General features: G+C 58.8%; 1 protein-coding gene across 1 annotated transcript in view; it reads left to right on the top strand.

Annotated features, from left to right (window-relative positions):
- The window catches only part of LOC119946756 (complement C4-like), a 30,236-nt gene extending 17,182 nt beyond the window's left edge, over positions 1 to 13,054 (top strand). Inside the window, exons 21-41 of the mRNA XM_038768204.1 lie at positions 146 to 355; positions 1,771 to 1,822; positions 3,164 to 3,253; positions 3,481 to 3,690; positions 3,816 to 3,891; positions 4,065 to 4,221; positions 4,356 to 4,496; positions 4,725 to 4,896; positions 5,796 to 6,001; positions 6,076 to 6,243; positions 8,659 to 8,718; positions 9,488 to 9,581; positions 9,730 to 9,946; positions 10,916 to 11,006; positions 11,116 to 11,190; positions 11,330 to 11,432; positions 11,794 to 11,883; positions 12,072 to 12,170; positions 12,340 to 12,423; positions 12,570 to 12,702; positions 12,800 to 13,054. Coding sequence (XP_038624132.1) covers positions 146 to 355; positions 1,771 to 1,822; positions 3,164 to 3,253; positions 3,481 to 3,690; positions 3,816 to 3,891; positions 4,065 to 4,221; positions 4,356 to 4,496; positions 4,725 to 4,896; positions 5,796 to 6,001; positions 6,076 to 6,243; positions 8,659 to 8,718; positions 9,488 to 9,581; positions 9,730 to 9,946; positions 10,916 to 11,006; positions 11,116 to 11,190; positions 11,330 to 11,432; positions 11,794 to 11,883; positions 12,072 to 12,170; positions 12,340 to 12,423; positions 12,570 to 12,702; positions 12,800 to 12,941 — 2,670 coding nt within the window. The 3' untranslated portion in view covers positions 12,942 to 13,054. The remainder of the gene's footprint in view (positions 1 to 145; positions 356 to 1,770; positions 1,823 to 3,163; positions 3,254 to 3,480; positions 3,691 to 3,815; positions 3,892 to 4,064; positions 4,222 to 4,355; positions 4,497 to 4,724; positions 4,897 to 5,795; positions 6,002 to 6,075; positions 6,244 to 8,658; positions 8,719 to 9,487; positions 9,582 to 9,729; positions 9,947 to 10,915; positions 11,007 to 11,115; positions 11,191 to 11,329; positions 11,433 to 11,793; positions 11,884 to 12,071; positions 12,171 to 12,339; positions 12,424 to 12,569; positions 12,703 to 12,799) is intronic.
- The last annotated feature ends 784 nt before the right edge of the window (positions 13,055 to 13,838 follow it).

Genomic DNA, 13,838 nt, shown 5'->3' on the forward strand with positions numbered 1-13,838 from the left:
GCTGACGAGTGGCGGAGCCGGGATTTGAACCCATGAGCTCTGACCCCAAAGCCACTGAGTCACGCCGCTTCTCGACGCCCCCAGACCCGACCGCGCCGGACCCTCCCCGTCGTCCGGTCCCCAACGGTGTCTGTGCCCGTCGCAGGTCGGCGTGTCCGTGTCCCCGACGGAGGGGCTGTGCCTGGCGGGGGGCGGAGGTCGCGAGCAGCAGCTGACGGTGCCCGCGCACTCGGCCCTGCCCGTGGCCTTCGCCGCCGTGCCCACGGCGGCCGGGAACCTGCAGCTGCGAGTGCTGGCCCGAGGGCCGCAGGAGCTGGGCATCGGCGACGTGGTCGCCAAGATCCTCCGCGTCACGGTGAGCCCCCGGACCCCAGCCCCCATCAATCAATCGGTCGTATTTATTGAGCGCTTACTGCGTGCAGAGCGCTGTACTAAGCGCTTGGGAAGACCAAGTTGGCAACATAGAGAGGCGGTCCCTACCCAACAGTGGGCTCGTGGCTCGGTGGCAAGGGCCCGGAGGTCGTGGGTTCCAATCCCGGCTGCGCCCCTTGTCGGCTGTGGGACTTTGGGCGAGTCACTTCACTTCTCGGGGCCTCAGCTCCCTCATCTGGAAATTGGGGATTAAGGACAATAATGACGATGGCATTTATTAAGCGCTTACTTATTCATTCAATCGTATTTATTGAGCGCTTACTGTGTGCAGAGCACCGATTGATTGATTCTCTTTCAATCGTATTTATTGAACACTTACTGTGTGCAGAGCACTGATTGATTGATTGATCCTCGGGGCCTCAGTTCCCTCATCTGGAGAATGGGGTGAAGACTGTGAGCCCCCCGTGGGACAACCCGATCGCCTTGTATCCTCCCTGGGGCTTAGAACAGTGCTTTGCACATAGTAAGTGCTTAATATAATTATCATCATCATCATCATCATCAATCGTATTTATTGAGCACTTACTATGTGCAGAGCACTGTACTAAGCGCTTGGGAAGTACAAATTGGCAACATATAGAGACAGTCCCTACCCAACAGTGGGCTCACAGTCTAAAAGGGGGAGACAGAGAACAAAACCAAACATACTAACAAAATAAAATAAATAGGATAGATATGTACAAGTAAAATAAATAAATAAATAAATAGAGTAATATATATGTACAAACATATATACATATATACAGGTGCTGTGGGGAAGGGAAGGAGGTAAGATGGGGGGATGGAGAGGGGGATGAGCGGGAGAGGAAGGAAGGGGCTCAGTCTGGGAAGGCCTCCTGGAGGAGGTGAGCTCTCAGCAGGGCCTTGAAGGGAGGAAGAGAGCTAGCTTGGCGGATGGGCAGAGGGAGGGCGTTCCAGGCCCGGGGGATGACGTGGGCCGGGGGTCGATGGCGGGACAGGCGAGAACGAGGTACGGTGAGGAGATTAGCGGCGGAGGAGCGGAGGGTGCGGGCTGGGCTGTAGAAGGACAGAAGGGAGGTGAGGTAGGAGGGGGCGAGGGGATGGACAGACTTGAAGCCCAGGGTGAGGAGTTTCTGCCTGATGCGCAGATTGATTGGTAGCCACTGGAGATTTTTGAGGAGGGGAGTAATATGCCCAGAGCATTTCTGGACAAAGATAATCCGGGCAGCAGCATGAAGTATGGATTGAAGTGGAGAGAGACACGAGGATGGGAGATCAGAGAGAAGGCTGGTGCAGTAGTCCAGACGGGATAGGATAAGAGCTTGAATGACTATCACTATTCCCCCACCCCCTAACTCCGCCCTGTCTTGGGGACAGAGGGAAGGAGCTGTCCACACTGAGGAACTGACCTACGAGCTCAACCCCAGGGGTGAGTGCTCCCTTGGGCCCTAAACTTCCCTCTCCCCTACATCGCTCTCTCCTGGGGCCCCTCTTCCCTGCTCTGCCCCATATCCCCTCTTTTTTCCCTGGATCCCCGGCTCCCACACTTCTCACCCCTGACCCCTCCATATCTCCTTATTGCCCCCCATCCCGACTACCCCCATCCCACCGGCCCCCGTGCCCATCAACTCGCAGCCCACCGGCCCCCACTCCTCCACCCCCAAAACCCCGGCCTCCGCCCCCCTCCATCCCCGGCCCCCACGTCCCCCAACCTTGCCCCCCTATTTCCCTGGGCACCCACCATCCCGTCCACCCCTGGGCCACCTCCCCTCACCCCCAGACCCCTGGGCCCCGCTGCTCATCAGCTCTGGCGAATTAACTGTGGGCAGCCACCTAATTAACCTGAGCTAAAGTCAGTCGTGTGCTAACCGCAAACCACAGACCGAGACCTTGCCAGCTGGGCGACTTTGCCCTTGGATGGCGCTCTCTGCCTCAGTTTCCTCATCTGTAAAATGGGAATCCTCCCTCCTCCTTAGGCTGTGAGCCCCATGTGGGACACGCACTGGGCCAAACCTGTACCCACCTTGCTGATATTTTGTAGTACAGTGCCTGGCACATAGTAAGCACTTAACAAATAACGTAAAAAAAAAAATACAGGATCCGGGCAGCAGAGCGAAGTATGGACTGGAGAGGGGAGAGACGGGAGGCAGGGAGGTCAGGGAGGAGGCTGAGGCGGTAGGTAAGGCGGGGTTGGATAAGTCAGTCAGTTGTATTTACTGAGCGATCACTGTGTGCAGAGCACGGTACTAGGCGCTTGGGAGAGTACACTTGCAGACATATTCCCTGCCCACAGGGAGCTTACAGTCTACAGGATAAGTGCTTGGATCAGTGTGGTAGCAGTTTGGAACAATCAGTCAGTCAATCATCGGTATTTATTGAGCACTTACTATGCACAGAGCACTGTACTAAGCTCCCGGGAGAGTCCGATGTAACAGAATTGGCAGGAATTAGCAGGTATGCTCCCTGCCCATGAGGAGCTTACTGTCTAAGGATGGAGAAGTAAAGGTGGAAAGGGGCTTAAAAATTCTCGTCGTGAGATGTGGGCTTGCCCATGGGGGTCTCTGCCCATCAGTCACCTTCAGCTCACGCTACTGGCTGGCTCACACGCACTCCCTCCCGCCCCACCCCAGCTCCCCGGCCGCCTCGCTCGGACCGCAGGCTGGGCCAACGGGGGGACTGGGAGCAGCCAGGGGCTCAGAACCGTGGGGGAGGCAGGGATCCCGCTCTCTTACCCGCGGCCTTGACCTCTCACCCTTGACCCCTCCCCCAGACCCCCGGGGCCGCACCCTGGAAATCCCCGGAGACTTCCCACCCAACGTCATCCCCGACGGGGACTTCAGCTCCAACGTCCGAGTCACAGGTGGGCCCTGACCTCTGACCTCGGACCCCTCCCCCTGACGCGACCACGCTCTCCCGGTTACCTCGACCTCCTAAGAGCAAGGCCTTATGTCCTCGCTTTCCCCGTCAGCCCATCCATGTCTCGTCCGGCCACGTCCCGTGATGTCCCGCCTGCCCCTCCCGCCACCCCCTGTCCCCCGGGCTGACCCTACCCCTCTCTGACACCGACCCTTCCCCTTGGTCCCGCAGCCACGGCCCCGCTGGAGACGTTCGGCGAGGGCGGGGCTCTGTCCCCCGGGGGTCTGGGGTCTCTGATGCGGGTGCCGCAGGGCTGCGGGGAGCAGACCATGATCCTGCTGTCCCCCACGCTGGCTGCCACCCGCTACCTGGACCGCACCGAGCAGTGGGGGGCCCTGCCCCCCGAAGCCAAGGACCGCTCCGTGGACCTCATCCGGCAAGGTGAGGGGGGTGGGCCGGAGGGTGGGACCTGGGGACGTCCCATCCGTCCGTCCGTCCGTCTGTCTGTCCGCGGAGCCCCTCCATCCCGGCCTGCCCCTCGCCCACCCTCCGCCCATCGTCTCCAGGCTACGAGCGGATCCTGCAGTTCCGGAAACCCAACGGTTCCTACGGGGCCTGGCTCCACCGCGACAGCAGCACCTGGTGAGGGGCCGCCGGGCCCCGGACGGGCCAGGCAGGGTGGACGGGGCGGGGCAGGACGGGTGGCCCTGATGGGGGGATCTCCATCCCGGGCTTCCCCCCCCGGCTCCCCACTCTGTCCCGGACTTCCTCCCCCCACCCCAGACTCCCCACCGTGTCCCGGGCTTCCCCTCCAGGCTGTCGGCCTTCGTGCTGAAGGTGCTGAGCGAGGCCCGGGAGCAGGTGGGCGGCTCGGCCCGGGGCCTGCGGGAGACGGCTCAGTGGCTACTGAGCCAGCAGCAGGGGGACGGCTCCTTCCAGGACCCCTGCCCCGTCATCCACCGGGAGATGCAGGTGCCGGGCAAGGGGGACCGGGAGGGAGCCGTGTTTGTCTGTCTGTGTGTGTTTGTATGTGTGCAAAGGCAGTCTGTGCGGGGAGCAGGGCAGGGGTTTTGGATGGGTGGGGTAAGACCCACCTCCTCCCGCAGGGCGGCCAGACGGGCCCGGACCACAGCACGGCCCTCACGGCCTTCGTGACGGTGGCCCTCCACTACTCGCTCACGGCCTTTCAGCCCAGGGAGCCCGATGACCGGGATGAACAGCAGAAGCAGGAACTGCTGCAGAGAGTGGTAGGGGGCTGCCAGGGCCTCCCCGCCCCTCCACCGCCAGCCCTCCACCCCCAGCTTTCCCCATCCCTCCTCTGCCAGACCTCCCCACTACTCCCAGCTCTCCCGTCAGGCTACTTCCCCCTGAATGCTCCATCACTGGTTCCACGGGCTCTCCCCGGCCCACCCAGCTCCGGGATCCGCCTCCCTCCGTGACCTCCCAACTCTCTCCTCCTCCCCCCGGCCCCCCAGAAAGCTGCGATCGTGCTGGCGGACTCCTACCTGTCTGACCAAGTGACCCTGGGGCTGCTGGACTCCTACGCCACGGCCCTCTCCGCCTACACTCTGTCCCTGACCAAGGCCCCTGAGAGCACCCGAAACAGGGCCCACCTCAGCCTGATGGCCATGGCCCAGAAGCAGGAGGGTGAGTGGCCCCCACGGTCCCCACGGCCCCCGGGACCCCCGGCCTAGCGGCGGTGGGGCTGGGGCCAGGCAAGGCCGGCATGCCCCCCCGCAACTTCCTTCCCACCCACCCAGGTAAAGGGACTGCGAGCCTTGATTTCTGAGGGAGGATTCAAGGGAACGGGGTGAGCTCGAGGGATGAATCAATCAATCAATCAATCAGTCGTATTTATTGAGCGCTTACTGTGTGCAGAGCACTGTCCTAAGCGCTTGGGAAGTCCAAGTTGGCAACATAGAGAGACAGTCCCTACCCAGCAGTGGGCTCACAGTCTAAAAGGGGGAGGCAGAGAACAAAACCGAACATACTAACAAAATAAAATAAATAGAATAGGTACTGGAAAAACAAACAAACAAACAAATAAATAAATAAATGAATAAATAAATAAATAATAAATAATGAATAAATAATAAATGATAGATGATAAATAAACAAATAAATAAATAATAATGAATAAATAATAATGGATAATAAATAAATAAATAAATAAATAAATAAATAAATAAATAAATAAATAAATAAAGGATGAAATCAGGAGAGCGGAAGCTGGCAGAGGGAGACGCTTCCAAGAGCACCAGGGAGAAGCGTGCGCCCTTCTCCAGAGCCCAACTCTGGGGCGGGGGGGGGGGCGGGGGGGGGGTGATCCGATCCAACCTGGATCCTCACACCGCCAGCCTGGAGCCCGGATAGGGAGAGGGGAAGCAATGAGGGGAAGGGGTGAGGCCTCTTCAGAGCCCTTCCCACCTTGAGCCCGGAGAGCGGGAGGGTTGGGTGGTGGGGACACGGCCTCCCACTGACCCCGCCGCCCGCCCGCCCGCCCGCCCCGTGTCTCCTCTCTCCGGGCCGGCCCCGGCCCGCCGCAGACGCCTTGTTCTGGAGCCAGGGCCTCAGCTCCAAGGACCAGCCCCCGGGCCCGGAGGCCGCCCTGGCCCCCGCCTTTGCCGTGGAGACCACAGGCTACGGGCTGTTGCACCTCCTGCTGCACGAAGGCTCCCAAGAAGAGGCCGGGCAGGCGGCCCGCTGGCTCACCAAGCACGCGGGCTTCGGGGGGCATTTCCGCAGCACTCAGGTACCCCGTCGGGGCGGAGGGGAAGGGGCCGTCGAGGAGGCCGAGCCCCGCTGACCCCCGCGGCCCGCCCCCAGGACACGGTGGTGGCCCTGAGCGCCCTGGCCGAGTACTGGATCCGGTCCCACAGCCCCGAGGAGACCCGGCTGAACGTGACGCTGAGCTCCCAGGGCCGACAGGGCCCCAAGAAGCACGTGCTCCACCTGAGCAGCTCTCACAGCCCCGGCAAGGAAGAGGAACTTCAGGTCAGGAGGGATCTCGTCCTGGGTTTTGTCCCGTCGTGCGGAGACCCCGGATCGCGAGTTGAGATGACGGATCGGGCTGTGCGCGGGCGTGTGGCCGCCCTCCAACCCGAAAGTTAATCCCGACTCTGCCACTTGTCTGCTGTGTGATCTTGGGCGGGTCACTTCATCATCATCATCATCATCAATCGTATTTATTGAGCGCTTACTATGTGCAGAGCACTGTACTAAGCGCTTGGGAAGTACAAATTGGCAACATATAGAGACAGTCCCTACCCAACAGTGGGCTCACAGTCTAGAAGGGGTGGGCTATTCACTTCTCTGAGCCTCAGTTCCCTCATCTGTTAAAATGGAGATTAAGACTGTGCGCTTCACGCGGGACAACCCAATTACCTTGTATCTACCTCAGTGCTTAGAATGATGCTTGGCACATATTAAGCGCTTAACATTGGTTATTGCCATTATACCATTATTGTCATTATTCTCTGTGCTTCAGTTAAAAACTGTGAGCCCCCCGTGGGACAACCTGATCACTTTATAACCTCCCCAGCGCTTAGAACAGTGCTTTGCACATAGTAAGCGCTTAACAAATACCATTATTATTATTATTATTATTATTATTCAGTTACCTCACCTGTAAAATGGGGATTGGGGCTGTGAGCCTCATGTGGGACAGGGACTGTCCAACCTGATTACCTTGTGTCTACCATAGTGCTTGGCACATAGTAAGTGCGTGACAAATACCAGTATTATTATGATCATTAATCATGATAATAATAAAAAGTAACAACGTGTGCAAGCAGTTAACGTTTGGCTCATGGGGGCCGGGCCCGGCGAGTTGAAATGCGGGCCTCCTGGTGGGAGGGAGCAGGCCCGTGCCCAAGGTGGCCTTGTAGGTTCAAATCCTGGCTCCACCAACTGTCGGCTGTGTGACTTCGGGCAAGTCACTTAATTTCTCTGTGCCTCAGTTACCTCATCTGTAAAATGGGGATTAAAACTGTGAGCCCCCCGTGGGACAACCTGATCACCTTGTAACCTCTCCAAGCACTTAGAACAGTGCTTGGCACATAGTAAGCGCTTAACAAATACCATTATTATTATTATTATTATCTTGCCCTCCTCCTCCTCCTCCTCCTCCTCCCCTCGGCCAGCCCGGAGCCCCCACCGGCGGAAACTTTCTCCCCGGGCTCTGCGGGAGAGAAGCAGCGTGGCTCCGTGGAAAGAGCCCGGGCTTGGGACACGCACTCACTCACTCATCATCAATCGTATTTGTTGATCTATTTATTTATTGATCTATTCATTATTTATTTATTTATCACTCACACTCTGTACTTCACCCTTCCTGCCATTTTCCCCTACTTGCCCGCACAGAAAATGTCGTTCACGTTCCCCCACCCCTAACCAATGGGCTACACACACACACACCTGTACCCATAGGCATGTCACCACCCTGGGCCCCTTTGTTGAATGTGAAAAATGTCTATAATGAGCTATGCGGAAAGATGTTATTATTATTCTAGCGCTTAGAACAGTGCTTTGCACATAGTAAGTGCTTAACAAATACCATCATTATTATTGTGGGTTCAAATCCCGCCTCCGCCAATTGTCAGCTGTGTGACTTTGGGCAAGTCACTTCACTTCTCTGGGCCATCTGTAAAATGGAGATGAATAATAATAACAATAATAATAATAATGGCATTTATTAAGCGCTTACTATGTGCAAAGCACTGTTCTAAGCGCTGGGGAGGTTACAGGGTGATCAGGTTGTCCCACGGGGGGCTCACAGTCTTAATCCCCATTTTACAGCTGAGGGAACTGAGGCCCAGAGAAGTGAAGTGGCTTGCCCAAAGTCACACAGCTGACAGTTGGCGGAGCCGGGATTCGAACCCACGACCTCCGACTCCAAAGCCCGGGCTCCTTCCACTGAGCCACGCTGCTTCTCTTGGAAGCATCTCCCTCTGCCGGCTTCCGCTCTCCTGATTTCATCCCTCAAGCTCACCCGGGTTCCCTCAAGTTCCCCATCAGAGAAACAAGGCTTGCAGTCCCTTTATTCATTCATTTCATTCAATCGTATTTATTGAGCGCTTACCGTATGCAGAGCACTGTACTAAGCGCTTGGGAAGTCCAGGTTGGCAACATATAGAGACGGTCCCTACCCAACAGCGGGCTCGCAGTCTAGAAGGGGGAGACAGAGAACAAAACATATTAACAAAATAAAATAAATAGAATAAATATGCACACATAAAATAAATAGACTAATAAAGACTGTGAGCCCCACGTGGGACAACCTGATCACCTTATATCCTCCCCAGCGCTTAGAACGGTGCTTTGCACATAGTAAGCGCTTAACAAATGCCATCATTATTATTATGATGATTTTATTTTTCCTCTCTCTCTTCTCCCCCTACCCCCGGCCAGTTCTCTCTAGGTAACGACATCCGCGTCGAGGTGGGAGGCAACGGAAAAGGGATGTTAAAGGTGAGCACTGGGGGGTAGGGGTGCGGGGCGAGAAGCAGTGTGGCTCCGTGGGAAGAGCCCGGGCTTTGGAGTCAGAGGTCATGGGTTCTCGTGGCTCCGTGGAAAGATCGCCGGCTTTAGAGTCAGAGGTCATGGGTTCAAATCCCGGCTCCGCCAATTGTCAGCTGTGTGACTTTGGGCAAGTCACTTCACTTCTCTGGGCCTCAGGTACCTCATCTGTCAAATGGGGATGAAGACTGTGAGCCCCCCGTGGGACCAACCTGATCACCTTGTAACCTCCCCAGCGCTTAGAACAATCAATCAATCAATCAATCGTATTTATTGAGCGCTTACTGTGTGCAGAGCACTGTACTAAGCACTTGGGAAGTACAAGTTAGCAACACATAGAGACAGTCCCTACCCAACAGTGGGCTCACAGTCAGTGCTTTGCACATAGTAAGCGCTTAATAAATGCCATTATTATTACTATTATTTATTATTATTCTAATCCCGGCTCCGCCAATTGTCAGCTGTGTGACTTTGGGCAAGTCGCTTCACTTCTCTGGGCCTCAGTTCCCTCATCTGTCAAATGGGGAGTAAGACTGTGAGCCCCCCGTGGGACCACCTGATCACCTTGTAATTTCCCCAGTGCTTAGAACAGTGCTTTGCACATAGTAAGTGCTTAATAAATGTAATTATTATTATTATTATGGGGGCTGAGGGCGTGGGGCACCCGGGGTCGCCCGAGGGAGGACGGGGGGGACTCTCATCGCCCCCCGCCCGTCCCCAGATCCTGCGCCAGTTCCACGTCCTGGAGGAGAAGAACAGCACCTGCCTCGATCTCAAGATGGAGGTGACGGTCACCGGCTACGTCCAGTACTCGCGTGAGTCCCGGGAGGCCGGGCCGAGGGGTGGGTCGGGGGATGCAGCTGTAGAGGAGCCAGAAGTGGGGGGCGGACAACTTAGGGGTGGCGTGGGATGGGGGGAGAGGCCGGGGGCACCCAGAGCTGCCGTTTCCCGCCCCCGCTGCAGAGGACGCGGACGACGACTACGCCTACTACGAGGAGGAGGCGGGCGAGGTGAAGCCCGCGCCGGCCGACGACCCGTCGGTGCCGGGGCCCGAGCCGTCGGTGACGCCGCTGGGGCTGTTCGAGGCTCGGCGGAGGCGACGGCGGAGGGAGGCTCCGGGCCTGGGCGACGGCGGGGGCGGCCAAGACGACCCCCAGGTCCTGTACAACGTCTGTATCTGGTGAGCGTCTGCATCTCCCCCTTTTAGACTGTGAGCCCACTGTTGGGTAGGGACCGTCTCTCTATGTTGCCAATTTGTACTTCCCAAGCGCTTAGGACAGTGCTCTGCACATAGTAAGCGCTCAATAAATACGATTGATGATGATGATGAGGGCCGGGGAGAAAGGGGGCGGGAGGGGTCCAACGGGGCCGGAGCCGGGCCTCGGGGGGACTCACCCACTCAGTGGTGTTTATTGAGCACTTACCGTGTGCAGAGCACTGGGCCAAGCTTTTGAGAGAGGCCAGTAGAACGATAAAACAGACATACGGCCCGCCCACGACGAGCTTCCGGCCTAGCCGGGGAGACTGACGTGAATAGAAATAAAGAAATGATGGAGAGAAGCAGCGTGGCTCAGTGGAAAGAGCCCGGGCTTTGGAGTCAGAGGTCATGGGTTCAAGTCCCGGCTCCGCCAATTGTCAGCTGGGTGACTTTGGGCAAGTCACCAGTGCTTTGCACATCGTAAGCGCTTAATAAATGCCATTATTATTATTCTCTGAGCCTCAGTTCCCTCATCTGTAAACTGGGCATTAAGACTGTGAGCCCCATGTGGGACAACCTGATCACCTTGTAACCTCCCCAGTGCTTAGAACAGTGCTTTGCACATAGTAAGCGTTTAATAAATCCCATTATTATTATTATTATTATAAGTGCCGTGGGGAGGAGGGGGGATGAATAAAGCGAGCCGGTCAGGGTGGCACCGGAGGGAGTGGGGGAAGAGGAAAGGAGGGCTTAGTCAGGGAAGGCCTCTTGGAGGAGATGGGCTTTCGGTAAGGCTTTGAAGGAGGGGAGAGCGGTGGTCTGTTGGCTTTGAGGACGGAGGGCGTTTGAGGACAGGGGTGAGAGGGCAGGGTCTGAGGGGTGGGATTGTGGGGGTGTGAGCCAGGGGCGGGGTGAGCGTCCCCTTTCCTCCTCCCTCTCCCCGCACTTTAGGCGGGAGGGCAGAGCGCAGCTGTCGGGAATGGCCATCGCCGACATCACCCTGCTCAGTGGCTTCCACGCCCAGGAATCTGACTTGGAAAAGGTCTGCCCCCATCCCGCTGCCCCCCACCCACCCTGGCCCCGATTGGGGGTGCCCCCTCCCCCTGCCCCCCGGCCAGCAGGGCCACACTGACCCTACGCCCCTCCGGCAGCTGAAGGGCCTCTCTGACCGCTACGTGAGCGAGTACGAGACGCACGGACCCCACGTCCTGCTCTACTTCGATCAGGTGAGCGCGGGGAGTCTGGGGGGCCAGAGGGCCGGAGAAGCAGGGACGGGACGGAGAGTGGCGGCCTCCGCGGGGGATGAGGTGGGATCCTCCCGGTCATGCCCCGGCCGTGACCTCAGCTGTGACCTCGGCCCGTCAGGTGTCCAGGACCAAGGAGTGCGTGGCTTTCCGCGCGGTTCAGGAGGTGCCCGTTGGGCTGGTGCAGCCGGCCAGCGCCGTCCTCTACGACTACTACGAGCCCGGTGAGCGGGGAACCCCCGGCCTACACCCACCCGCAGCCCTCCGGGTCACACCCCACAGCCCCCCGAGTCACCCCCCCCACCCTCCTAGCCACCCACCCCAGCCCTCCGAGTCGATCCCGCCAACTCCCCTCCCCGCCCACCATAGGTCACCCTGTTCTAGGGTTGACTAAGAGAGCCCGGGGCCCTGGAGGAGGTGTGGGTAGGGGTGGGAAACCCACAGGGGTGACACAGGGGAGATCGGCGGGGGGCCAGGGACCCCCTGAACCGCTGTCCTGCAGGACACCCCGGGCCTGGGCCGGGGGGCGGGTGGGCTGGAAGCCCCAGTCAGCCCCTGTGATGGCCGCGTCCTTCCCTCCTCCAGCCCGCAAATGTTCCGTGTTCTACTCGGCTCCGACCCAGAGCAAGCTGCTGTCCGCCCTGTGTGCCGGCAGCGTGTGCCAGTGTGCCGAGGGTGAGAGAAGGCCCGGGGCCTCCCCCACATCAGCCCCCCACGTGCTGGGGGACACTGGGACGCCTACCCCTCCTTCATTGGGGCCGGGGGCACCCAGAGATGCTCCCCATGTACCGGAGGGGGAGGGGGACATTAGAGGAGACCCAAGGGGAGACTCTCAGAGCCGGTGCCATCCCCCCCTCCCCCAGGGAAGTGTCCTCGGGCCCGCCGGCCCCTGCAGCGCGAGGAGGATGACGAGGACGGCTACCGGATGCGATTCGCCTGTTACAGCCCCCGCGTGCAATATGGTGAGGGGACCGCCCCCCCCCCTCAACGGCCTCCCAACACCCTGACTGATCCCACCTACCCCATGTGATACCCTGAGGGACCACTCCCCCACCCTCAGTCCCCCCACTCCCCAATCCCCTCCGGCCGGCCCCCTGCCCCCGGCCCCCCGCGCTGACTTTGGCCTCCCAGGGTTCCTGGTCCAAGTCCTCCGAGCCGAGAGCAAAGCCGCCTTCCGCCTCTACGAGGCCAAGATCACCCAAGTCCTGCATTACAGTACGGCTGCGGTGGGGCGGGAGGGGAATGGGACACGGGCGGAGCGTGTGGGGCACTTTTGGGGTGTTGGCGGGGGGCCGGGCCTGGGTCCCAGGCTGTGAAAAGAGAAGGGAAAGCTGACGGCTCTTCTCCCACCGCCCCCGCAGCCGAGGACCACCAAGCAGCAGAGAACCAGACCCGCTCCTTCCTGGTGCGGTCATCCTGCCGCCTGCAGCTGGAGCCCGGCAAGGGCTACCTCATCATGGGGCCCGACGGCCTCACCAAGGACCAGCACCACAAGTGAGTGCCCGCCCCCCCCGCCTGCCCCCACGCACACATCCTCCCCCCGCGACTCTCCCAGCCTTCACTGACCCGGTCCCCCCGGGCCGTGCCTCAGCCCCCAGTACCTGCTGGACTCCGAGACCTGGATCGAAGAGCTCCCTGCCCCCCGCCTCTGCCAGGCTACCCGGCACCGCGAGACCTGCGCCCGCCTCCACGACTTCCTTGAGGAATATGGCTCCCAGGGCTGTCAGGTCTAGTGCCCGCGGCCTGCCCTCTGACCGCTTCCTGCCCACCCGCCTCTCTGCCCACCATATGTCCTGTGTTCTACACCTTCCTCTGAGCCTCCTGACCTCTGACCTGTCTATGATCCCCTAAACCCATCCCTCGCCCACACTCTCCCCTTGCACGGAGGACGTTGCTAAGACACAACCTGGATTCTCACCGGCTCCTTGTGGTCTCTCGTCGGCCCCACCCACCCCCTCACTGCCAATGGCCACCACATGGCCCCTCTCACCCCCTCAATTGGGCTGCCCTTTCGAGATCCTGCCTCTGTCCAGCCCCACTCCCTCACCATTGGTCCCTCTGCTCTCTGAAGACCAGAGATGGAAGATACACCACCCCCCCTGCCCACGAGGTCATCTGGTCCATCCCCCCTGTCTCCAGGAAGTTGAATATCCAAACTGGGAGTTATCATCCGGAGGGTCCCCGGATTCCTGGGAATATTTCAAACATGGCAGAGGTGGAGGAAGGGAACTAGGGGGATTTTCGGAGGGTGAGAGGCGGGGGTAGTGAGAATCAGGTGGAGGTGAGGGATGGGAGCCCACTCTAACCCATAGCCTGGCAGCCTCCCTCCTCTGTTCTGACGAAAGTGAATTGCCTTGATTCTTTATATATAGGTATCATTTGGCATCTGGCATATATTATGTGCCAGGCATTGTACTAAGGCCCCTCTCAGGGTCTCACCTGCAGAGTTTCCATTACTCCACCAGTCTCGACCGTGGGAGGGAGAGTCAGGCAGAGGCATATCCATTCCTTTCCTAGCTTGGGCAGTGACTAGCCAGTGGAAGGCAATCTGCTGCAAGTCAAACTCACCTGTGCTGGGCAGCAGCAGCATGGGAAAGAGTCGAGGGTGGAGACTCAGGTTTAAAAATAAT

This window comes from Tachyglossus aculeatus, chromosome Y4, assembly GCF_015852505.1.
Source record: "Tachyglossus aculeatus isolate mTacAcu1 chromosome Y4, mTacAcu1.pri, whole genome shotgun sequence".
In the NCBI taxonomy this organism is placed as follows: Eukaryota; Metazoa; Chordata; class Mammalia; order Monotremata; family Tachyglossidae; genus Tachyglossus; species Tachyglossus aculeatus.